The sequence below is a fragment of the Stegodyphus dumicola genome, chromosome 10 (genome assembly GCF_044657685.1).
Source record: "Stegodyphus dumicola isolate Sdum_Otavi_A_Nest chromosome 10, ASM4465768v1".
In the NCBI taxonomy this organism is placed as follows: Eukaryota; Metazoa; Arthropoda; class Arachnida; order Araneae; family Eresidae; genus Stegodyphus; species Stegodyphus dumicola.
Genome location: NC_140777.1, coordinates 124,430,820 through 124,458,411, shown reverse-complemented (window position 1 = coordinate 124,458,411; position 27,592 = coordinate 124,430,820). Strand labels below are relative to the sequence as shown.

Sequence of the window (27,592 nt, the reverse complement as noted above, 5' to 3'; positions counted from 1 at the left end):
ATAAAAGCTGGGATAACTATGTCAATGAATTTGCTTTCGCCCTTAAGACCGCAAAACATGATACAACGGGCAAAACTCCTGCTGAGTTATTTTTAGGCAGAAAGATTATAACGCCGTTAGATAAATTATTTTATGTGCAACAAAGAGCCCCAGAATTTAAAATGGGTGATATAGAAAAATTAATTAAAGAAGCAAAAAAGAATACTGAAGTAGCACAGAGAAAACAGAAGCTTTATTATGATTTGAAACGACGGGGAGTAACTTATAAAGTAGGGGATGAAGTGTTAAAAATTAAGCATTCACTTTCTTCAGCACCAGAAGATAAAACTGCCAAATTTTTTCCACGATTTGAAGGACCATATGTCATAGAAAAAATAACTCACGCTGTAGTGGTGTTAAAAGCCAGAAATGGTGAAACGTGCTCCGCAAACATTGATCAAATAAAAACCTACTATGATCGTAATAAAATGAAAATTTTCAAAGATCTTTTGCAGGATCCGGCACGGCAGACACGGCAGGCACAAGCTCCAGAGGTGGAACAACGTCAAGCACAAGGACAAGCCAGTGGGAGGCAGGAGCAATTGAAAAGAAAGTTTTCCCGTTGGAAAATTGAAGGTAACAAGAAAAAGAAGCCGTTCCACCGTACAGAAAAGAGAGCTCACGAACACCCCCGGAATGAAGAAGGGAGAAGTACGACGAATTAAAAGAAAGCCAGGAGAAATAACGGCAACTATAACCCGGCTGCCAAACGGAAGATCTACTCATCGGACAGGACTCTCCGCAGCAAATGTCGCCGAACTGCGGAAGGGCCACCAGCGGCGGAGGAAAAGATACAACGAAAATTTGAACGGCCAGCAACGAGGTCCAATCAGGAACGCGAAAGTGTCCCGTTTCCGCCAAGACCACCTGCCATCAAACGGCCAAGACCACAGGCAGAGGCTAAAAAGAAGGTATTCAAAGGTGACCGAACTGGAGAAAAAAGAAAGCTTCTAGAGGAAGGCACTGAAGGGCGAGCCCGCACAAGAAGGAGGATAAATCAAACGAGAATCTGCGCTACCTTCCAGGACTGGGCTCAGAAAAGAATGTCCGAATATCACAAAGATAAGTAAAATTTTATGTTACTTTGCAAACTTAAGTTAATCTTTCATTCTTACTGCAAGTGGCAGATTTCAAGAAGTTTTACCTCATGTGAGGTCTACCTTTATCGCCAAAAAGTCGAGAAATGAGTTGTTACCGATTTTGGTATTATGTTTTTCAATTACTCGCGCGTAAAACTAAAGTTGATGTAGAATAGGAATGTGTAAATACTTAAATATTGTAAAAGTTATTGTATAAATTTTATTTAAAACATTCTGCCAAGGAAGAAGTTTTAGTCTGAAAGACTTTTTGAAATGTAGTATTTCAATGTAGAAGAATTGGCACTTGCTTTGAAAAGAATAGAAGTTAACAATGTACTACTAATGTATGTTTTAAAATGCGTAAAATTAACGGCATGTTAATATGTTCTTATATACAATGTGAACTGTTATTTTAAATGTTAAGAAATACTGTGATATGGTAAAAGTGAAAGTAATGCCAAAAATTTTAAACTTATTCGTGTGACTGTAAAAAGACCAAATTATGGTGAATATGCGTTAAAGGTTGAATGAATGTAGTTAGGCTCTCTGACGCTACACTTCAGTGTTAGCCACTTTCAGAATAGTACCTCAGGGTTTAGAGTTGAAGATAGGGTGTGTTAAGAGGTCTTGTCATGTTGAATTTTAACACGTTAGTGTTTTGATTGTAGGAGGCAGTGTTGAACACGTATACATAAACACATTCGTGTTTGGTGTTCTTTTACAACACATGTCAGAGAGCACGGGGAGAGATAATTAAAATAGTCATGAATGAAATAAGAATGTTAAGAGAAATATAAATATGCATGTTACTTGCCATTTCATTGTGTAACATTTCATTAAACTAGTTTTCCTTCCAGATCTCTGGAAGGAACCAGATTTGAATAAAAGCTCCTGTTTAGATGCAGTACAGATGAAAAAATTGGGTGTCCTTGGAGCTGCTATTGTAAAAACAATTTTTTTTTTTTTTTAATTTCTAGTTTCTAGTAAGAAATGTTTGTAAAAGTTTGGCCTCGCGTTAGATTCTAGAGCTAAAAGTTTTCAACAAGGTCGTTTTAGACCTCAGTTTCAAACTAATTAACTTTGGCGGGAAGTATGTAAGGATCTTAAGTTTTACTAACGTTTATTTTATTTTAAATCTTTACTATCACTTCTTATTTTCTACTTCCAGCCAGAATTAAAAGCGTTAACTTATTTATGCAAAATTTGTCTGGCGAACGCCAAGTACTTAAGTTGTGGCTTTTTGCCAAGCGAGAGAGAGGAAGGAGTTAGTCGAAGCAGGCCACTTGCCTTAGAAGTTACGCAGTTGCTACTTTGCCTTCCAGGCCAGAGGCTCAATCCTCGTGATAATTTTAAACGTATTGTAGTGTTAACAGTTCTCTGAACTACATACGGCTTCCTGTTAATATAAGGCCAATCTTCCACGTTTATTATTCCAAATTTAAGTTAGAGTTTAGTTATATTTTTATATTCTTACGTTCAGACCACAAGTAGTTGGTCTCTGTATTCCGAAGTACGGAAATTATTGTAAAGAGTGAAAAAAAAAGGGTTTTGTATACCCTTCTTGTGTATCTTGTCTACTTCCCACAGTTATTGAACATAGCTTTAGTAAGCTCCCTGTTCCGAGTCAGGTCCTTGCATGTTCCCATAGAAAGTAATACGGAACATTGAACCTGATAAGCTGTTTCAAAATATAATTGATGACCTCAAGATTAACATTCTGAATTTGGTAATCTGCCCCCAAATTCATCTCTTCTCACAGGTTCCAGACTTTTCTATCTTATGTAACGTTTTAATGCAGATGCCTTTTGTCCAATCAAATTAATTCTAAACCAAAACTGTGAACTGAAACTTTCCCCCTGCCAGCCTTCTTCCTATGAAAGTACTATAACCTTTCCCTTTGCCGCGTTAGCTCTCCTGCTGGTAAGACGCGTTTCTTCCATGCTGCTGCCGCTTACTTGCTTAAGATGACGTCGTACTTAAAAATGGAAGTTATTCTATTTAAATATTATTCAGAAATATCTTGTCTGAAAAAGGATTATTTGATATGCATGGATAAAATAAAGATTGTGATTTTTCAAGATATGTTGTGCTAAATTGCGTCATCATGCTCTCCACTCTGCCATCTTCAAGCCACTACGGTCTTCTCGGTTATCTACGCAGTATCGTAAGCTGTTGGGAGGTCCACTGCTTTCATCTACGTATTTGACATCATTACATATTTATTAAAACTTTCTTTTGAAGGGGGGATAACATTAGGAGGCATATTGATTGTGTCTGCTGTAGATAAGAGTACTGGAAAAGAGAACAAGATCACTATTACAAATGATAAAGGAAGGTTGTCCAAGGAAGAAATCGAAAGGATGGTCAAAGATGCTGAAAGGTACAAGGATGGCGATGACAAGCAAAAGAGTAGAATTGCAGCCAAGAATTCTTTAGAAAGCTATGCTTTCAATATCAAATCTACTATTAAAGACGATAAGCTCAAGGATAAAATCTCTGAAGATGATCGTAGAAAGGTTCTTGATAAAGTAAATGATACATTGAAATGGTTAGACAGTAACCAGTTAGCTGAGAAAGAAGAATTTGATGACAAGCAAAAAGAACTTGAAAGTATCTGCAATCCAATTATCACAAAACTGTTCCAGTCTGCAGGTGGTGCACCTGGTGGAATGCCTGGCGGATTCCCTGGAGCTGGTGCAGCTCCTGGTGGTGGTAGTACGGAAGTTAATGTTATCCCCCCTTCAAAAGAAAGGTTGTGTGAGCAGAGTGGAAGAAAAAGCATTTTAGCAGCAAAATGTGAAAGATATAATTTTGAAAATACAAACATATTAACTTTTAAACAAAAAATTATTGTCATAAAATTTTGACCGATATTTTGAATCAATTTTTAAATTTCACTGAATGTCATAAAATTTTGAATCCAATTATGAAATTTTAGCACTGTATTATTTTTAAACAATAGCATATTTTAGAGTTTTGAGGTAAGAATGTCCAATGAAATTTTGTAAAGTTCTTGATAGTTCCACACAGTAAAAGTTCAAATTTTTCACAAACTAAATGTTCAAACAAAATTCTTTCAAATTTTTGTTGATGAAAATATTTCTATTATAATACAAATTAAGATGCCAACTTTCATATTATTTAATTATGTTTTTCAAGGAAGGCATTTTAAAATATAAAAATTTTGTAAAACATCATTCATAAACACAATTTCAAATTTTTCACTATTATTAAGACATTTAAAATTTACTTATTCTTTACAAAACTTGAATACTCCACAACTTTATCTAAATACTAGCATTTCCATCATACTGGTTTATCAGTTGAGCAAACTGGTGTTTAATATTCTTCACCAGCGGCCAAAAGATTTGCAAAATTAGCAGTTACTGTAGAAAAGGCCTCCGTTCCTTCTGTAGAGGCAACTGGCCTTTTTCGAACTGCTGTGATTCCATATGAATATTAAAAACACACTCCATTTTATAAAAAAATAAAAATACTTAGATTAAAAAAAAATTGTATTTTTTCATAAGGTGAGAGCCTTCAACGTTTATCATAAAAACATTAAAGAAATTCCTACAGCTCAAAAACAATACTTTCATTCTTAACATACAGTAAAAATTAAAAAATATAAATTCATAGAAATTTAAACAATAGCACAAAAATCTTAATTCACATTAAGAACCTTTTTAAGTCAAACCTTCAAATTCTTTACCTAATTTTTATCAAATTCAATAATTTTTATTTTCCAATTCAGAAATGCAAAACTACATTTTAAATAAATGATAAAATTTTTAATTTATTAACTTTGACCTCAAAATGATTTAAGCAAAATATTACCATTAATAAATCATAAAACAACGCAGTTACTTAAAAATGCAAAATTACTTATAATGCAAAGTCATTCAAAAACACAATTTACTCCATTTGGAACTTAATACCCACTTCACTACTATATTTGATGACGTATGATAATATAGCATTCTTAGAATATGAAGAATTTTCCGAATAAAGCACTGGACATGCAAGAGAGCACAAAATATTATTTAGCATTTCTTATTTCCGTAATGAGGTTGATGACCTTCAAAGCACTTTGGATGTTTAATTTTCTTTCTACGCGATGATCGGAGATGCATAAACACTGTGAATATTCGAAGAGAGCAAAAACGATTAACCATATTTCACTACGTTGGCGACACTGACCTTGATTCAATAAACTTTTCGATTCTGAACTTACAGATACTCGATGATTTTCAAAGCACTTTTTGAATATGCGTTAAATAACACACCGAAAACGAATTTGATGATTCACTGGAAGTTTGAGGCAGCAGAGTTCGAAGACCATTGGGGAAATTTGCACCAGATTAATCCTGTCGACTTTTTAATAAATATGTAATGATGTCAGATACGTAGATGAAAGCAGTGGACCTCCCAACAGCTTACGATACTGTGTAGATAACCGAGAAGACCGTAGTGGCTTGAAGATGGCAGAGTGGAGAGCATGATGACGCAATTTAGCACAACATATCTTGAAAAATCACAATCTTTATTTTATCCATGCATATCAAATAATCCTTTTTCAGACAAGATATTTCTGAATAATATTTGAATAGAATAACTTCCATTTTTAAGTACGACGTCATCTTAAGCAAGTAAGCGCAGCAGCATGGAAGAAACGCGTCTTACCAGCAGGAGAGCTAACGCGGCAAAGGGAAAGGTTATAGTACTTTCATAGGAAGAAGGCTGGCAGGGGGAAAGTTTCAGTTCACAGTTGTGGTTTAGAATTAATTTGATTGGACAAGAGGCATCTGCATTAAAACGTTACATAAGACAGAAAAGTCTGGAACCTGTGAGAAGCGATGAATTTGGGGGCAGATTACCAAATTCAGAATGTTTATCTTGAGGTCATCCATTATATTTCGAAACAGCTATCGTATTTTGTTATATCTTACATATATATATATATATATATATATATATATATAGGGTATCTCAGGTATAGGGTTTCAAACTTATTGAATGTTTAGGATGCCTCCAAAGGATTGAGAATCATCTAGTGATGTTTCCTGACTCGGTGGATGCCATTGGCCCTCGTTTCACATATTAAAGCAGATGCATTAGGTTGGGTGATTATACGAACGTGGAGTTAGTCGATATGCATCAGATATACACGGTTGCAGAGCCTAATGGGCTAGCCGCACAGTGATTAGATGAGGAATGCTACCCAATGGAGCGTAACCCTAATAATGAACTATTTTCACTCCTGCACCAGAAGTTAGTTGAAACACATTCCTTCCAGAGAGCTGACATGAGTCAGGAACAATCGTCAAGGTCTCAGGACATTGAGGAAACAAATCTACTGTGTCTCCAAGTACAAAGCACTCCAAGCTCGAGCTATAGCTCATGAAGTCGCAGTTTTCCGCTGCAGCGTCTGGAGGATTTTCAGAAGAAAACGAAGTGCGTCCCACCACTCCAGTTGGATGGTTATGCACCTCGGAATGCTTTTGCACAATGGTTTCTGCAATAGGTGTGTCATAGATACTAGTTTCGATACTACTTCTGTGTTATTTTCCGATGGTTCCCAAAGAAAGGAATCTTCAGGTATCATAATGCCCTGATGGGTGGTAGTAAACTCTTAGACGTTCTGAGGTTGCGCAGCATAAAACCGCGCTGCGGCAAATGTTTGGGCCGGCATTGTACGAGTTAACTTCATCGGTCCTTGTTGCCTTTTCGTCTGATAAACAGCAACTACTTCATATATTTGGATTACGTGTTGCTACAGCTTTCTGCATCGACGGGACTTCATTGCGGTTCCAGCACGTTGGGCCCTCTCCTATTTCATTCTGAACGTTCTTTAATCATTTAGACATTATATTTGGCCAACATTAAATCGGGCATGGTAGCTCGGTGTATTGACCTGCTGGATCACCGGGCCTGTCATCCCTTGATTACTTCTTCCGGAGTCGTAGGAAAACAGTGGCATATGACACTCCCGTTGCACCGAGAAATGGGCTGCAAGCATCGTAATAGCTGCCGGGAAGTCCGAGATATATCCAGAAATTTTCAGAATATTTGGAATTGCATTCTGCCGAGATACCAGCATTACAGCTCGCGAAAAGACAGTTCGATAACCTTCTTTGATCTCGGTTACTTTTGTAAATGTACATTTATTATTATTAAGATGCATCTTCACTTAAGTGTCATTTCATTTCTGGTATTTTCTTCGTACATTATCACATACATGTATCATTTCCGATCCTACATTGCTATGTGATTCTAAGTCGTTTCGATGAAAGTCGAAAATTCTAAGTCGTCTCGAGTTATTCCTGCTTCAATTTCGTAACAATGGCACTGAGACACCCTGTATGAATGTAGATGCATATATATACAAAGCAAATAGATGAACAAAGACATGAAAGACAATCATGAGGAACATCTTAATTACCATAAGCATACCGAGTACATCAACATACGAGAAGAGGAAGAGTCCTCAGAACAAACAATCTCGTATTGTACCTGAAACAAAATACTATCAAAAGCTTAAAAAAGTTAAAAACTGCGAATTTTAATACAAACTTAAGCATGAATAAATTAAGAAAACTTGTAGAGATTACTGAACATTTAGAAGTGGGAATCGCTATTTAGAAGTGTAAATGATTATTGCTGGGATTCGAACCCCGGATGTTACAATACTGATTGGACGTGTTAACTGTTTATGCCATTAAAGTACGCAGGAAGGAATACGGTACTTCTTTACAAACTTAACTCCTTATTATTAACCAAATAAAAAAAGAAGAATTAGGAAAAAAGAGAGAGAGAAATGGAGAGAAAACTAAAATAAACAAAGCTAATTGGCACTGGACAAGCAGTTTCAAAGATGCTTTATCAGTAGTAGAAATGCATTAACGCTTTCTACTTCACCCAACACCAAGTGTCCAATTTTGCAAGTATGTGTGTTCATCAAAATTCAAAATATACTTTAACCATTATCTGCTATAACTATGAAATCTTAAAGAAGTAAGATTTCGCCTTCTGTTTTTTTGAAGCCGTAGGTGGACTTTTCTGCTTATTTTAGTGCTTACGTATTAGCACAATTTCCTTGGCGCAGTTTAACGATTTGATGCAGAAGAAAAGGAAGATAACTTTTGACGTGAAAAGAATGTTTATTATACATTTTTTTAAAGTTTCATTTGGGTATTTGTTGAGGAAACCATCAATAAATCTACTTGAAAACTCTTTTATTAATTGTCATTGTTCCTCTGGATACTTTGTGGCGATCACGCTGAGAATAGATTTAAAGCTATAGCTCTCTTTAACAAATTATTCTCTTCCAGCATATATTTTACTGGGGTTTCTTTCTGTAGGCAAATCCGACAAAAGTATATTTCAGAATTGACTTTAAAATAAAAAAAATATCACGGTTTATTCATTAAAGCTTGGAATACAACAAAAAGAATGGTTTCGAAAGCGACGACATTTCTTGATAAAACAGAAGCATTTTTATGCTCACGATTACCAGAATTTGGCACATTTTGAAAATGTGGTGACTTCTACTAAGATGGCTGCATTAACGAGAAAGTATTCTTATTTTTCTACTATTTCAAATAAATATATGCTTATCAAAAATTAAAAAGAGTGGTTTTATATTTCTACTTTCTTGTACAAAGTAAAAGAAGTGCTGTAATCGCTAAAAATTTCAGTGAACATATTAAAAAAAATATACATTTTGATCGTTCTCGAATTTATTTGGACTATTTTATGTGACTTGTGTGCGTAGAATAAAAGACTGTTTTTTACGAAACAGATTGTAAAAGAGATTTAAAAAAAATTTTTTTCGTGACATCTGTAAGTACGTAAGTATGTATGTATGTACCTCGCATAATTCAAAAACGATTAGCCGTAGATTAGCCGATTAGAACGTTTAAATTTTGTTTAAGAAACTGCTATAACCCTTTTTAATTTAATATATACTCAAGCACTTACCCGGTCTAAAAGTCGTTACCTGGCCCTTATTTTCGCAATCGCTGGTCGTTGTAATGTACTTCTAATTACAGAAGTATTTTCAAATGACGAAAATATTCATGTTTTGACAATGTCAAATTAAAAAAATATATATATAATTTTCGACAAATAACGAAATCTAACTTTTCATGCGGTTTTCCGATTCCTATAATGTAAAATATTTAGAAAAGTTTTTTGCTTGCCATGAAAAACTAAATGAGAAAAAAGTTTGTCTCCCTTACGAAAAACTTTCAAAATTTGCAATTTTTGATACCACGTTCAACTTGGCTTGAGAGTTTGGCTAATTAATAACGCGAGGAAATAAGTTTAAGTGAAGTGCAGCAGACACCGTGTATAATTTAACAAGCCGCATGAGGAGGTAATATGTATACATCCGATGTTTTACATTAATTCATCATCAATGAATTAACTAATAATGTTATTTTTATTAACTATTTATCACCCTATTGATTTCTGATATAATTCATGACCATTAAAAATGCCATTCTGAATCTATCGTATAAACTGAATATATTTGACTATATCGTACGTATAAAAGAGAAAAAACTTCATGAGCTTTGAATAGATTTTTTTTTTTTTTTTTTTTTTTTTTTTTTTTTTACACTTTCTTTCGCGATGTTCCATGGTGTAATGATTATCAGGTGTGCTTTACATGCGGAAAATTAAGGGAGTTAAGGGCGGAACCAGCTAAGAGAGTCTTTCCTTTTTGACAGAAAATATTGTCTTTTTAAATCCTTATGGGTATCCTATATATATCCCCAGGCACATATTAGTGAATCTTAACCAATTCAACGTGAAAGTAAAATGGTACGCTATTTATAGTAATGACTAACTCTACTAATTTTACTCTTCAAAACTGTGTTGTTCATTTTTTTTTTTTTTTTTTTTTTTTTCATGTTCTAATTTGAAACATCGACATGAATTACGAAAACGAAGAGTAAATCCTGATTACTTAAGCGGATTTTTTAACGGGTCCTGGATCTCCATTTCCAGGTGATTTCGGAATCTTTCAATAGTATCTAAAACATGTAATACTTTATATATTCTTCCCGTACTAGGTTTTAAAAATATAAAATTAAAAGTAGAACTCATTAGAAAAAATGGCGCCTTTCGCTTCTAAAGGAACTGCATTTTCTAATTCTACATTTTATCTATATTCTTTACCACTGAATTATAAACAATTTAATTACATTAATTTCGTTATTGTATCTGTAATTTCATTAAGGTTTGAAGTAATATCAATAGGAATTAGTTTTGCCTCCCCCCTTTTTTGAGTTTTTGTTTTTTACTGAAATCACAACACAATCTTAAAAGAAACAATTTTAAAATGTGTAAATTTATACTTTTTATAACGCGCTTAAACTTAAAACCATGAAAATGAAACCTACGAAAGGTAAACTGAATTTTTTTTGGGGGGAGGAGCGGTGGGTTAAATAGCTTTGAATGAAAAATAAAAATATATCAAATCATTTTACTAAATATTTTATATGAAATATGCTTACATGTTTTATTCCAGTATCCGGTTTTGTAAATCGAGTCCTAAATTAATACATGACAGTTTTAGATAATAATCGTAATAATAAACACAATTCCAATCTAGCTTTTGTGGTTGCAGTAAACATTACATTATAAAGCAAGCAAAATAGCCGCAATTGTAAGAAGCAAAATGATTTCTGATTTTAATTTTAGAGTTATCTACAATAACTTATCATAAGTGTATATTATTGGAGTTTTCAGCTATAAATGTTTGTAAATACAAAAACTGTATTTGCATCAAGCACTAGAAAGTACTACTTTCTCAGCGTAATAATTAGGCTTATAACCAATTAAACTATGAAATAGATTAGTTTAATTAACTATAAAAGTCAGTTCAAGAACTATTTAATTAGAATGTCTTAAGCGAAATGCCTTATTTCACGTCACGTAGAGACAAATTCAAAGCAGCCATGCAGTCAACCAAGAATTCAAACCAGGATTCTACTGAGAATTCGTCGAAAAGAATAGCAGACACGCAATGAAAGCATCTGATTTAAAATCCAGTGCCAGTTTTCGCTAGACCTTGTTCAGTATCCGCAGTTATTGTCTACGAAATTTTGATAGCTATATAGAATAAATAACTAGTAAAAGGCATTTGATATTTCTAATTAGACATCTCATCACGTATTGCTTTTAAGTCGTTTAGTTTGTTTCTTTTATTGCCAAACATTAAATTTTAAAGTTAGATATCTTACGGTTTGCTGAATGGCAACACGGTGGAGCTTGGAAACTAAAAGCATTTTATTTCAGGTAGTGGAAACATGTTGCTTTCAAATAGAGGAGTTTGTCCAAGGTTAAAGGATCTCGGGGTTTTTCAAATAAAATTGAAAACTAAATATCTTACATTTTGTCGAATAGAACGGTTTGGCGAGCCGGAGATAAAAGTGTGTTATTTCAAACAGTGCTGCCACTGCTTGCTTTCAAATTGCTGACTTTGTTAATCAAAGATTCATTAAAATTTAAAAAATATGAAATAATGAAAAACAGATTCGAAATTCAAAGTTCGAGGCACATGGGCACAAGATGTTCAGGTGATGTTAACCATCACTCAAAAGGGTTCTTTTAAAGTCTAATATGGTTTATCAGTAGAGTTTATCGATAGATATGGCCCAGCGGGAACAGCGAAACATTTGATAGCATATTAGATGTATATGCGTTTAGACTAAATGGGAATGTTACGTATCTTCTGTATATTTATTAACTGAAAAATATGCAATGTACTTCTATATGTAATATACTAAAAGCATTCAATGTTAATTAGATGTATCATGAATTAAATACATTTTTATTTAAATCAATCATATTAAAAAGTAAAGAAATAATATTCTTAAGAACTTCATTTGTTGCTTTTGAATAGTCTGTTAATTTGTAACAGACATATTAAATATGAAAGAATAATATCTTACGTTTTACCGAATGCAACAGACTCGAATGAAGAGTGAAACTACGCATTAAAGCGAAATAACGCAAAATTGCATTTCAAGACTAATAGCCCATTTGGACTAAATAAATCGAGCAAATAAACTAATTCAAATAAAATTCGAAATGTTTAACGAGATTCGAGCATATTTACTGATTCTGCATAGAATCAGAATCTTCATATCATTGTTCACTGGACTCATTTTCTCATCACTCATAAAAGAGAGAATTCAAGTTTTTACCTTTGCATCTTAAGGTATATAATTGAGGAGAAGGAAAAGGTAAAAAAGAAATAAAACAAGAGCCTAATAAATAATCTTGTTACGTATCAGCGAGTTAAAAAAGGTAATGTGAACGTTTATTATTTTCCTTTTATTTACTATGGAATATTACTTTCATTTTAGTACACGCTTAATAACATTATTTTCATTTTACTTGTATTCAAGGAGACAAATCCATTATCATTATAAGATCTCATGCAAATTGAGAAAGCGAGATGCTGACCGCATAATGATAATGAATGATATGCTTTATTTGACTTCTCGACGTTATTTAAGATTGCATCATAATGCTACTTATAATTCAAGACGTAAAATTCGAATACTTTCCCAGGGTTGTTTCTATAATTTCGTTTCAGCTTTAAACCAGAACATTTTTTCTCTGCAGTATATTCTACTGTGCGTGTACTTCCAATTATTCATTCTACGCAGAAGACTCCAACATTTGTTCCCAAAATTAACCGCAATCGTGGTTTTCCCCTGACCTTGAAACAACAGGGAAACTCGTCGAACAACCTGCTTCTGCATTCTAAGGATCGCTTGGCGAGCATTTATTTACTATGTATTGCACATTTTCCAATTTGGTACGTAGAATGCAAGGCAAGAGCTGATAAAAATTGATTTTTCATGGTTTAAAAGCGGTCCAGTTCTTGATATATTAATCGAAAGGGACTTTGTCCCTGAAGGACAATTGTTTTCGTTTTGCGATTTTGCGTGGAATCACTATAAATGTCCGTTTCACTTTTCAAACTTTTGCCACCAAATGTTAGAGTCCTGCATTATATTTGAAGAATTTAAATAATGAAAAATCTGCATAAATGTATGTATTCTCGCACTGTGATAAAACAACGAGAGCCGTCGAATTTTGAATGACGTAATCCTACTTCGAATATGGGCATGTGGAAGTCATCTCCAGCGTGCGGAACTGTGTATCGGAAATTCTAAAGATAGGCTCATTTTAAAATTATTTTGCGATATTGCTATTGAACTAAAATTTATGGTTTAAGTGCGAAGAACATGATATTTAATAAGTAAAGGTAACACACAAAACGTAAAAAAAAAAAAAAAAAAAAAAAAAAAACCGCCCCTTTGGACGTAATTTAAAATCTGAAACTTTTCAGTTTTTTTTTTTTTTTTTTTCCCAGCTTTACTTTATTTTATGTCGTTATTGAAGCTTTTGACACAACAATTATTTTGTAATAATCGCAGTTCAAATGTTACGAAAATTATTTTCATTTATTTTATGGCAGCTTAATACTTTTATATTTACACCATTAGTTTTGATTAGTGAAATTAGAATACATCTTCAATTTACTTTCCTTTTATTTATCAATCAATACTTTTTGAATATTTAAAATTGAGCAAAGAAAAAATTTCTTCTTTTGAGTCGATTTGAAGGGCAATCAGACACAAGTCCATCAATATTTAAACTGAGCCCCCCCCCAAAAATTCTTTTGCGTTGGTTTTGAATGGAATTATCGATTCAAATGGGGATACGATCCATCATAGGAGCAAAAAATAATAACATGTCTTGAACATTTAAAATTGAGCAAAAAACATTCTTCTTTTGGATATAATTTGAATAAAACTCTATCGATTTAAAGAGCAACCAGACGCAAATATGTCATCAGGTACGAAAAATTAAAGAAAATTTTGCTCTTTTTTGGAAGGAGAGGGTGTTATACAAATGTTTTAAATATTTAAATTGAGCAAAATTTCTTTTTCGCAGATTTGAATAAAACTATTTAAATCGATACAGGCTCACTGTCGATTTAAATGACGATACAGGCTCATTATCAGGAGCAAAAAATAATAATATGTGTTGAATATTTAAAACTGAGCAAAAGGCGATCTTCTTTTGATAGAATTTCTGTCAATTTAAAGGGTAATCAGACACAAGTATATCACCAGGAGAAGGGAAAAAAAATTTTTTTTTGGAGCCCTTGTAACCACTCCTAGGTTCTGGACTGTTGTAGATCTCGCGCAGAAAAGGACTATAAAAATAATACACTAATTATAAAGCATACTTTCCGCCAGCTTTTTTTTTCTCTTGGGAAGGGTAAAGAGAGGGGAAAATGTACAGTGGTGGCGAAAATTGTGGACACTTTTGGAAATTTTTATGTTTTTGAACTTTGTATGCTTATAGAAAACGTTACGTTTCACAAAATGCAAACTTGTATATATCATTTTAAAGAGAATTTATTACTGAATTCAATACGAAACACAAAATTCGGTTATTTGCAATACAAAAAAAAAGTTAAACGCTAATAGTTATCGATATACATTAGATAGTGATGATTGCTGTGAGTTATCAGTACTTAGTAGGATACTCTTTATTTTTGATTACAGCTTCACATCGACGTTTCATTGAGCTGACAGGAGTTTTAAGCTCTTCTTTCGTTATTACATGATGCTAGGAAACAATTATAGCCTGTCTTGCAATTTCAGCATACGAAAGACCACTTTCTCGTAACAGAATAATATTACATCTCTTTCTAGGTGTCCAATCTACTCTTTTATTTGATGTCATTGCTTCTTGACTAAATATTAAAAATTTTTACAAAAATTCCTAATTGTAATTGCAGTGTATAAGAAACAGCTTTATTTTGCTTTGTTCTGTAGAAGGAGGCTTATACAGAACAAAGCAAAGTAATGAATTATTTCAAGTATAAACATGATGTCAGCTTCTACTGGCAGTTACTAACATTTGATTGGTTCTCAGAACAAGAACAGTGATTGGCCAGGAAAGCTAAACATTACAAACCACTTCATAATTGTGTTTTTTATTTATATTAAAGTACATATAACTTTTTTTGTATTGCAAATAATTGAATTTTGTGTTTTGTATTGAATTCAGTAATAAATTCTCTTTAAAATGATATATACAAATTTGCATTTTGCGAAACGTAACATTTTCTATAAACATACAAAGTTCAAAAACATAAAAAATTCCAATTTTAGCCACCACTGTATATACTATATTAGAATGATATGGAGATGAATTAAGCGTTAGATATGACAAATATCTATATTATTATGAGGGTAAACTTTTAGCTTTTAAAAACTATTTATTTACAATCTTAGAATGTATAATCACAGATAACTGCAATACCAGCATAGTTCTATTTTTCATGTCTCTATCCAGTGTTGCCAATTACAAGTTACTAAATATTAAATTTTACCATTTACAAATTATTAAATATTACATCTTCCGTTTTTGCAAAGAGTTCAAAAGTTTTAACAGTCTAAAATCAGTCCAAATACCTGGCCGGCTTTCTAATCACTCTCTCACTTCTAGTTCTTAGCTCAACGTTCCTTGTTTCTGAATTAGCAGAATTTGGTAGTTGATCTTCTAAACTTTGCCCTTGAGAATATCTGGAATCATATCCTTTTACATCTGTTTTCTGTGCATTAACTCCTTGTTCTGTTCCTCTGATATTCTCTTCAACAGCTGAACCGTTTTCTCTAATATCTTTTCTATTTCTTCTCAATACTGATCCACCTGATCTAAGTATATATGATCTAGGCGTCTTATGCACTTCTTCTACAACTGCTGGTTTCCAGCGATTATCTTGATATACCCGAACACAATCTCCTTTATTTAGCGATGGTAGTGTTTTTGTATGACGATCATAATATGACTTCTGTTAATTTCTTTCTTGGTTGATTCTTTTTTTACATTTTTCACAACTTGAGGTTTAAGTAATTCTTCAGATGTAGGAAGAATCGTTCTTGTTCTTCTACTCATAAGTCGTTGAGCTGGTGATCCTAGCATCTCATTGGTTGGAGTGTTCCTATGAGCTAACAATGCTAAATAAGGATCAACATGATCTGCTTGAGCTTTCTTTAACAATTTCTTCGCCGTTTGTACTGAACGCTCTGCTAATCCGTTCGACCGTGGATGGTATGAACTGCTTGTTATATGTTTAAATTGGTATTTCTTTGCAAATTCTGCAAATTCTTTACTTGCAAACTGAGGTCCATAATCAGATATCACTATCAATGGTATACCGTATCTTGCAAAATGAGATTTCATGGAACTGATCACTGTCTGACTTCGAGTATCCGGTAGTTTGGAGATTTCAAAAAAGTTGGAATAGTAATCTACAATTAATAAATATACATCTTTGTTAATCTCAAATAAATCTGTCGCAACTTTATACCAAGGTAAATTGGGAATTTCATGTGGTATGATGTTTACCACCTCGTATTAGAATGGCGCTGACATGGATGACGCAGTTTCGACTTTGATTATACTTAATAAATTCAGTCACTCTCGGTCTATTTCAACCAAACTGAATACATTTAATAATATAACATTCACACGTAAACATTTAGTAATAATTCAGGAGTACAGATAAGCATAAAATAATAATTACAACCGTTACAGGCCAGCTACGCTTTTAGCGACCGAATCCTACGAACGACAAATCTCAAAAGCATGTTGCCAACGCAGGGCAACGAAAAAGTAGAAATTAATTCGATAGGCGTGGCAGTGAACATACTCCCACCCTATCAGGTTTAGTCCTGATACACAGGTAACGGTGAAAGTTTATTAATTCCTCTTTTGAAAACACCAGTTTTAGTTTTGACAGTGGCTGCGCGAGCTAAGCCGTCCTTGCCCGGATGGACATCGATAATCCGTCCAATAGGCCAAGCTAGCGGTGGAGATCCATCTTCGATGATAAGAACCACCGTGTCGATTTTTAGATTGGGTCTGTTGTACTGCCACTTGGATCTCTGCTGAAGCGAAGTCAAGTATTCCTTTTTCCATCGCTTCCAGAATCCCAGACGTAGATTCTGTACAAGTTCCCACCTAGAACTCCTTGTGCGTAAAGTCTGATGGCTCTCTGGAAAGGAAGTTAAAGTATCACCTGTAATGAAATGAGAAGGGGTTAAAACATTAATACAGTCAATATCAGTATCGTTCACGTAAGTAAGTGGACGTGAATTCAAAATAGCCTCGATCTGGGTAAGTAGTGTTGACAACTCTTCGTAGGTTAAAAGAGTCTCTTTCAATACTCTTCTCAGATGAAATTTCGCTGAGCGAATGCCGGCTTCCCATATTCCTCCGAAGTGGGGCGAAGCAGGCGGTATAAAATACCATTCAATAGATGACTTAGTTAGTTCTCGGGAAACCGATTCCGTTGCATACAAGGAAGACCAAATCTGATTTAGTTCTTGTAGTTTTCGGCATGCTCCCACAAAATTGGTGCCGTTGTCACTGTAAATGTGCCGTGGTGCACCGCAACGTGAAATGAAACGTCTAAGTGCAGCGATAAACGAGTCTGCCGTCAGGTCACTGACTGCTTCTATATGCACAGCTTTAGTTGACAAGCAAACAAACAGAGCTATATAGCCTTTCGTTGTTTTAGAGCCACGACCCTTATTAAATTTCATGGTAATAGGACCAGCGTAATCCACACCAGATGCATAAAAAGGTCGTTCCAAAGTCACACGATGTTCAGGTAAGTCACCCATCAATTGCGGATTTGAAGCAGCTTTAAATCGATGACATATTAAGCAATGGTTGACACAACTGCGTATCAGTTTCTTTCCTCCAATTATCCAGTAAGATTGTCTGATGAGGTGTGACAATAAAGAAGGACCAGCATGAAGGTAAGTAATATGAAGTTCTTTCACTAGTAATTCGCTAAATTTATGTCGAGAAGGAAGTATGACAGGATGTTTGATGTTAAATGCTAAAGATGAATTTCGAAGACGTCCTCCCCCCCGTAAGAGACCATCTTTATCTACGAATGGATACAAAGAACGTAGTTGGCTCTTCTTGAGTAAAGGTTTCTCTTCTTTAATACATTGTAAATCATCTTTGAAATGATGATTCTGAATCCAACGAGTAATGAAATTTTCTGCTACTCGAATCTCTAGAAATGTTAGCGGCATAAGGCAGCTGGAGTTAATGCCACTACGTGAAATGTTCTGAGTAACATGATGCTTCTTGCAATTAGTAATAAATCTTTGGCAGTAAGCCAGAATACGAACAATTTTACAACGCGAAGAATAATGCTCGAACAAATTAGCTAATAAATCATTCGATTCACGTATATGAGAAATAAAAATAGGATCAGATCTTTGTTCGGCCTTTACTTCAGTATCATCTTCAGATTTTAATTCATATTCAGGCCATTTTTCCTCTTCCTGACGCAACCATGGTGGACCATTCCACCACAAAGTACAATTTGGTAGGAGTTGAGGTTCAATACCACGAGAAGCAATGTCTGCAGGATTCTGTTTAGAGGGAACATGATTCCAATATTTAATAGGTATCACTTCTATGATTTGAGATGTTCTGTTTGCCACAAAAGTTTTCCACTTACGTGGATGAGCTGATAGCCAAGACAGAACTACCTTGGAATCCGTCCACGCAAAGATTTCAAAATCAAACTTCTTTAAAATGTTCAATAGAGATCGCATTAATCTGGTCAACAAATACGCAGCACAGAGTTCTAATCGAGGAATGGATACTTGCTTTATAGGCGCGACTTTAGTCTTTGATACCAAAAGATTAACCTTAACCGTACCATTGCACCTTTGGCGACAGTAAATGGCTGCTGCATAAGCCTGCGAAGATGCATCAGAAAATCCATGTAGTTGGATAACACTGTCCGTTGTAAGTATGACACATCTCGGAATTTCACAATTATTGATTTGACTGAATGTCTCTTGAAATTTAAACCAATCATCTGAGATATGCCGGGGAACAACTGAATCCCAGTCGCCTTTAACTAACCATAGTTTTTGATAGAATATTTTAATCAATATAGTGCAAGGAGATAAGAGACCTAAAGGATCGAAAATGCGAGCAGATTCTGCTAATATGCGTCTTTTTGTTATAGGTGCGTTGATGTGCAGTGTAGCTTTAAAACTGAAGGTATCAGTAGTTGAATTCCAAAAAAGTCCTAAGACTTTCGAACTCGAATTAGGAGATATCTCAAAATCAGAATTCAATGAACAATGTTCCTTAAATTCAGTTAAGAATTCGACAGAATTTGAATTCCACTTCCTCAAATCAAAACCACGTGCATGTAAAATTGAAGATATTTTCTTGCATACAAATACTGCATCATTATCTGTATTTGCACCCGACAATAAGTCGTCCATATACATATCCTCTTGCAATATACGAGATACATCTGATTCCTCTTTAGACTCTAAAGCTATCTGCTTCAGACATCGAGTTACTAAAAATGAAGCAGAGGAAAGACCATAAGTAACTGTTTTCAACTTGTACGTGCGCATTTTATCACTGGAATTGTATCGCCAAAGTATTAATTGATAATTCTGATCTTCAGGGGCTACCATCACCTGACGATACATGTTCTCCACATCGGCTGTGAAAACAATTTTAGGAAATCGAAAATTAATCAAAATCTCAAAAATATCTCTTTGTAATTTCGGACCTACCCCTAAAAGAGAATTCAATGATATACCATTTTCAGATTTGCAGGATGTATCAAAAACTACTCTTAATTTTGTCGTTCTGCTAGAAGGTTTAATTACCGCATGATGAGGAAGATAAAACTTTTCTGTATCCGATCTGTTAGATAAATCATCATTAATCACAGTCATATGTCCTAACTGTTCATATTCACATATGAAATCTTTATACTGTTTTTCAAATTCCGGATTATCTTTGAATTTTCGTTCCATGGAACGCAACCTAGAAATTGCTGCCGGTTTTGAATCACCCAACTTCAAATGCGATTTATAAAATGGAAGTTTTACAACAAATCGCCCATCTATCTGAATTAACAGTATGAGTTTTTTGAAAATGTGATTCACAAAATTGTTCCTCAGGTGTCAGAAATTCCTTCTTCCCAACATCGACAATATCCTCCATTTCCCAGAAATGTTTAAGTTCGTAATCAATATTTATATTATCCTCTAATTTTATGAAATGTGCATTTGCTGTTTTTGGGCCTTCCATATTATTTCCGACCTTCCCAGCAATCACCCAACCGAAAATTGTATTTTGAGCTACAGGCTCATTTTTCGAACCATATATTTGGCCACATCTTAAAACTGAGAAAAAATAATCAGCTCCTAAAATCAAATCAATTTCTTTGGGTTGAGCAAAATTCGGATCCGCTAACGGAATAGATTTAATGTATTCTATATGCTTTACATTAATCACTTGTTCCGGCAATGGCAAAGTTAACCTATCCAAAATGTATGCGTTAACATCAATTACTTCATTATTTATCTTTGACCGAACTTTAAAATCAACAAGACCACGAGTTGTGGAAGCTGGCACTCCGCCAATTCCACGCAAAAGTAACCTTTTATTTGTTCTTTTTAATCCTAATCTTCAGAAATAAACGAACTTTCACTTCCGGAATCCAATAATAATTTAATTTCGATAGCTTCGCCACTGGATGAAAATGCGAGTGCGAGAACTGTAGACAAAATCGCCGAGTTGCAATTTTGAATCGTATTACTGACAACTACCTGACCTTGACCTTCGCATGATTCATTCGAAATTCGCTCTGGAGTGTTTTCGTTTTCATTTGGCGCTTTTAAAAGCTGTACGTTGTTAGCTTTAATATCTTCATGCAACAAACTATTATGTGTTTTTGAATTACACAAATTACACTTTAACTGTGAATTACAGTTTTTGATTAGATGTGAATTTAAACATAAAAAACACAATCCTCGTTTTTTCATAAAGTTCTTTCTAGCAATAACATCCAAATTCTTAAATTTAACGCATTTATATAACGCATGAAGTCCGTTACATTTCGAACATTTAGTATTACTAAATTTAGAATTCTGTAATGTTTTAGAACTAACATTACTATTTTTATCAACGACTTTAGCTTCCGCTTCTTTATTTGTGATAATTTCGAGAGAAGAACACCTTAAATTTAAAAATTCAAAAATTGATTCCAATGTAGGAAAATCATCTTCCGCTGTTTTCTGTGCCCATAACTTTCGAGTTTCTGAATCTACCTTTTGAACCAACGTAAATATTAACCATGGATCCCTAGAAGTTGCTTTGTCACCAAGAGCTTTTAAACCTCTGATAACTTCATCGGAAGTATCAGCTAATTGCCGTAAATTAACATTATCAACCTGTGAAATACATTTTTGATCCATAAATGTTTTAATTAACGATTGTACGATTTGTTTCTTTTTATCGTACCTAGCGAGCAATTTTGCCCAGGCTTCTTCATAAGAATTATTTGATAACGGAATATGTTTAATTATAGAAGCTGGTTCATCAGCAAGTGATCCGATTAAATACTGAAATTTCTGTATATTCGATAAAGGAGTATTATGCACTGTTGCAACAAACAAATCTTTAAAATTCATCCAGTCGTTAAAGTTACCCGAAAAAATAGGAATATTCAACTTAGGTAACTTAAAGTTACTAACATTAGAATTCCCTGTAACATTTGGCAAATTAGCCGCATTTAATACATCTAATAAATTTTGATACTGAAGTTTCAAACTAAAATACTTCGATTCAAAATCTTCAATTTCTGACTGTTCTTCTGGTAATTGGGCATCAAATTTATCAAAATCTGAATAAATCCTTTCTAAGCGCTCCAGATGCAAAATTACTTCATTTTTAGATAAATCGGAAGAAATAGTATTCTGAAGCCTTGTGAAGGCCGCTTTTGCCCTACCACGCAATCTAATGACAGTAGCTTGATCCATAATAAGTAATCGAAGTATTCAAGTTCAAAATCAAAATCAATGCAAAATAGATATAAAACTTCAAGAATCAAATTTAGATGTAAATCGAACTAAAAAATCATCACTTATCTGTATTTTAACTGCTGACGAATTCTTGATATGATCTCGTCGGCGTGCCTCCAAATGATGTTTACCACCTCGTATTAGAATGGCGCCGACATGGATGACGCAGTTTCGACTTTGATTATACTTAATAAATTCAGTCACTCTCGGTCTATTTCAACCAAACTGAATACATTTAATAATATAACATTCACACGTAAACATTTAGTAATAATTCAGGAGTACAGATAAGCATAAAATAATAATTACAACCGTTACAGGCCAGCTACGCTTTTAGCGACCGAATCCTACGAACGACAAATCTCAAAAGCATGTTGCCAACGCAGGGCAACGAAAAGGTAGAAATTAATTCGATAGGCGTGGCAGTGAACATGGTATCATAGGCTCTCTTATGTTTTTGTTCTGGTATTCATTACATATAGAACATTTTGAAATTTTATCTTCTATATACTTGTTCATAAGTGGCCAAAACAAAACATCTCTAGCTCTTTTCTTACATTTTTCTATACCAAAATGACCCTCATGAATTAAATTTAACGTTTCCTTTTGCATAGATAATGGAATAATTACCCTTCCTCCTTTAAAAAACAAGTCATTTTCCATTGTCAACTCATCTCTGTAGTCCCAAAATACTTTGACTTGAGGTTCTACCTGATGTTTCCTTTCTGGCCAGCCTCTCATAATATATTTCTTTAAGCACTGTAGTGTAGCATCACATTCACTTTCTTTCTTCAATTCATAAATTTTGTCATCAGATGCTGGAATCAGTGTACAAATTTCTGTATCTTCATCATTATCTTCTTCTGTTGTATTCAAATATGCTCTACTCTCCCCTTTTTGTATCGTACATCTAGATCATATTTTTGTAAATTTAACAGCATTCTTTGCAATCGCTGTGGTGCTTTAAAAAGAGGTTTCTTAGTTATACTTTCTAATGGTCGATGATCAGTTTCAACTGTAATACGTTTGCCATATATATATTGATGAAATTTAGAACATCCAAAAGTAATAGCTAAAAGCTCTTTTTCTATCTGAGCATAATTTTTCTGACTTTTTGTTAGAGCTCTGGAAGCATAAGCAATTGGTTGGTTTTCTTGTAGTAAAACAGCACCTAATCCTTCAGAACTTGCATCTACTGAAAGAGTTACATCCTGATTAACACCATAGAATTTTAATACGGGTGCTTTTGCAATCAATTCTTTAAGTGTTTCGTAAGCTTTTTGATGCTTTTCAGTCCAGTGCCAGAGAACATTTTTCTCAAGTAACTGTCTTAATGGTGCAGTAATAATAGTTAAGTTAGGAATAAATTTGGCTAAATAATTAATCATTCCCAAAAATCTTTGTAGCGAAGGCCCATCTGTAGGTTCTGGCATTTTAACAATTGCTTTCACTTTAGAAAAATCAGGTTTTAGACCATTTTCACTTAACTCGTGCCCTATATAATTCACACGATTAGCTTTTATTTTACATTTAGCCTTATTGAACTTCAAATTATTTTCTCGTGCTCTCTGGAGTACTTTTTTAAGTCGTAGCTCATGTTCCTTTTCATTAGATCCCCACATTAAGATATAATCTATAATACATTCAACGCCTTCTAGACCTTCTATTATTTGGCTTAATTTTCTTTGGCAAATTTCTGGAGCTGAACATATGCCAAAAGGTAATCTTTTAAATTTGTATCTGCCAAAAGGTGTATTGAATGTACACAAATTACTACTTTCTTCGTCAAGCTGGATTTGCCAAAAAGCACTATTAGCATCTAAAACAGAAAATATTTTTGCGTTAGGCATTCTAGTGACAACTTCGTCAATGGTTAACATTGGATAATATTCTCGTTTTATAGCTTTATTTAAATCTCTAGGATCTAAACATATTCTAATTTTGTTCGGTTTGACAACTGTGACCATTGAATTTACCCATTCAGTTGGTTCTCTTACTTTCTCAATAACATTTAAATTTTACATTCTTTGTAATTCTTTCTTAACTTTATCACGTATAGTTATGGGTATTTTTCTTGGAGGATGAATGACTGGTGTTACATCTTGTTTTAAGTGGATTTTATATTCTCCATTCAAACAACCTAAGCCTTCAAATACATCTTTGTATTCCTCCAGTAAGTCTTCAGTGTAAACAGACATTACTTTCTGAATCAAACCTAGTTGCAAACATGATTTTAATCCTAATATAGAAGGTACTTCTTTGTCAATAACTTGGAATTCCACAACATAATTATTTTTTCCATATTGGCAGTTAAGTACTACTTTTCCTAAAGTATCCATTTTATTCCCAGAAAATGTAACTAATCTTTTAATTTCAGACTTCTGTATCGGAACATTTAGCAATTTCACTTTGCTTTTAGAAATAACATTGCACATTGCTCCAGTATCTAACTGCAAATTTAGTTTACTTTTATTTACATTAACATCAACAGTCCATTTCTCTTCCTTGTTATCTGAATTAAGGTTTAATGTGCCAACATAAAATTCTAACTCTTCCTCACAGTCATGATTTATTAATTTAATTTGTCTATCTTTTTTGTTTACCTTGACTGCTTCATTTTTTATTATATAGCTTTTACACTGATTCGCGAAATGATTTACCTTTTTACATTTATGACAGATTTTTCCATATGCTGGACACATTCGATACTCATGAGATGTTCCATATTTAGAACAAACTTTTGTCTTCTGTTTATCGGTATTTACCTCTTTGTAGGTATTCTTATTATGTTTACTTAGTAGTTTTTTTTTCACTAAGTTTACAGCAGTTTCCTCATCTTTTATTATTTTCAATTGATGTGCATTTATTTCAGCAGATCTGCATATATCAAGAGCTTTTTCTAATGTTAATTCTGTTTCATGTAACAATCTTGCTCTCACTACATCATCTTTAATACCACAAACAATTTTATCCTTTATTAAACTATCCGTTAATAGTGCAAACTCGCATGTTCTAGCTTTATTTCGAAGGTCAGTTACGTATTCATCTATGGTTTCTGACTCGGTTTGATTTCTAGTAAAGAATAAATGTCTTTCATATGTAATATTTTTCTTAGGAATACAATATTCCGTAAATTTTGTTTTAATTTCACTTAATTTAATTTCTTTAGCCTCTTCTATAGAAAATGTGTTATATAAGTATTTGGACACCTGCGATAGAAAAGAAAAACTAACTTTATTCAAAATCAATAGTTGGTAGAGCCTCCACGAGAGGTAATTACAGCGTGGACCCTCCGGGGAATACTTTCCACAAGTCTTTGTATGACAGCTAGTGGTATTTTTTCCCACTCGGCTTGGAGAAGACATAGAAGTTCCTTCACCGATTTTGCACGGGTAGTGCACCCCTGAATTCGGCGATGCAACTCGTCCCAGAGGTTCTCGATAGAGTTCAGGTCTGGACTCTGGGCAGACCAGTCCATTCGATGAACTCCATTGGTACCATACCAAGCCTTGGTTAACGTCGAAACATGACAACTGGAATTGTCGTCCTGAAAGTAACAGGGGCCCAACCCGTAAAACTGCCACAACGTAGGAAGCACATTGTGATCCAAAATAGTGCAGTAGGCATCGGAGTTGAGCTTACCATGAATGGGGACCAAGGGTCCCAGCCCATACCAGAGGAAACACCCCAGACCATAATTCCACCTCCGCCGAACTTGACTGTTGGCACAATGCATACAATGCATTCTAGCAGGAGACGTTCTCCAGGTAGACGCCAGACCCAGACCCTGCCATCCAAACGGTAAAGGGTGAACCTTGATTCGTCGCTCCAAAGAACCCGTTTCCACTGATCTAGGGTTTAATTTCGATGTGGTTTGCACCATATTAACCGAGCAGCGCGAACTTTGTGATCAAAGGCGTATGGGCAGCAGCACGACCATGAAAACCAAGCAGATGTGCTTCCTTACGGATGGTATTCATTGAAACAATACTTCCGGATGTCTGTTGAAACTCCTCGCGGATGAGGGCCATCGGTTGGGTGTGGTTCTTCCGAATTTCTCTGGACAGCACTCGTCGGTCTCTATCTCCCAGTTTCGTTGGTCTGCCGACTTGGGCACATTCCGACAATCACCGCTCACCTTCCACTTCTTAATCACATAGGCCACTGTCGATTTTGGGTACTTCAGACCGCTAGATATGTCCCTTAAGGATTGGCCACATTTGTGATACCCGATAATTATACCTTTCTCGAAATCAGAAAGCTCCGAACTGCGAGGCATCTTGCATGCGACTAAAGCCGATGCTGTTTCCTACGCGATATATAGCGGCGGAGTCCGTGACGTACCTTAGGACCGCAGATATCGTCATTCGCATAGGTGTCCAAATACCTATTGGTAATCAGTATATTTCAAGACCACGAATTCCTATTACAGGAAGAAAAGTATTAACTCTTACCTTCTCTTCTTTATTATGTAATCCACTAGCTACTTCATATATTTCAAATGATTGCAGCCATCTCTGCCAATTCGAAGCTAGATTTCCATCAAATTTCATCGGCTCTGGTGGTTTTAAACTTTCCATTTTGAAAGCAAAATTTTCCTGACACCGTATATTATTATGAGGGTACACTTTTAGCTTTTAAAAACTATTTATTTACAATCTTAGAATATATAATCACAAAGAACTACAATACCAGCATAGTTCTATTTTTCATGTCTGTATCCAGTGTTGTCAATTACAAGTTACAAAATATTAAATGTTACCATTTAAAAATTATTAAATATTACAATGTCCACCCCGAGTCTTTGGATATGTGTAAGAATGTCTCTGATTTTGGCCCTAAAGTGTCTGTTTTATTACGTATTTCTTTAATGGTATTAGATTGTTGCAGGGGGGGGCAAGAGCGATGCGTAGTGCAGGGAGAAAATTATGCCAAATACGCATGACGTCATGTGGGTGACAGCATTAGTTCTTGGCGTTTGTTTACTTTCGTTGCATCAACAGTTTGATTTGATTTGTTTTGTTAATTTGCTATTATACCTAGGCGGAAGTGGCAAATTGTGCTATAGCGTTGTGTCAGAATTATACACGTTAATACGTTTTTTTGGCGGAAAACACTCTTTACAACCAGATAAACTAACTATTTTTTTAATGAATTTATGTAGTTTTCATACATAACTGTGATGTAATTTTACATTTATTTTTCATTTTACTGCTATTTTACATTTAAATTGAAAACTTTCTCATTTTAAATAATTTTTTATCATAATCTTCATTTTGTGTATGAGACTTACATCGTAGTGAGATATTTAAACTCAGTGTTATGTTTACCAATACTGAATACTTGAATGATTAGTTAATAAATTCGCTTATCCAACTTCATTCACATGTTTTGGTTACTTTCTTTTACATGTTTTGGTTACTTTACAAACGTAATTCTATGTATTGAAGCAGCGTCTGGGTTAAGCATTGCGAACTAAGTAAACTGATACGTACCTCA

At 34.2% G+C, this 27,592-nt stretch overlaps 1 protein-coding gene across 1 annotated transcript; it reads left to right on the top strand.

Annotated features, from left to right (window-relative positions):
* Nucleotides 1–3,380: 3,380 nt before the first annotated feature.
* Nucleotides 3,381–5,620, top strand: LOC118186406 (allergen MAG29-like). The gene is made up of 2 exons (XM_035356495.2): nucleotides 3,381–3,870; nucleotides 5,521–5,620. The coding sequence occupies exons 1-2, from the start codon at nucleotides 3,479–3,481 to the stop codon at nucleotides 5,618–5,620; spliced, it is 492 nt and encodes a 163-aa protein (XP_035212386.2). The 5' UTR covers nucleotides 3,381–3,478.
* The last annotated feature ends 21,972 nt before the right edge of the window (nucleotides 5,621–27,592 follow it).

Excerpts from the sequence above, each read along its gene's own strand:
- LOC118186406 (XM_035356495.2), top strand. The coding sequence starts at position 3,479 with ATGGTCAAAGATGCTGAAAGGTACAAGGATGGCGATGACAAGCAAAAG. Across the intron at positions 3,871-5,520 it reads ATCCCCCCTTCAAAAGAAAG|ATACGTAGATGAAAGCAGTG; the intron begins GTTGTGTGAGCA and ends TAATGATGTCAG.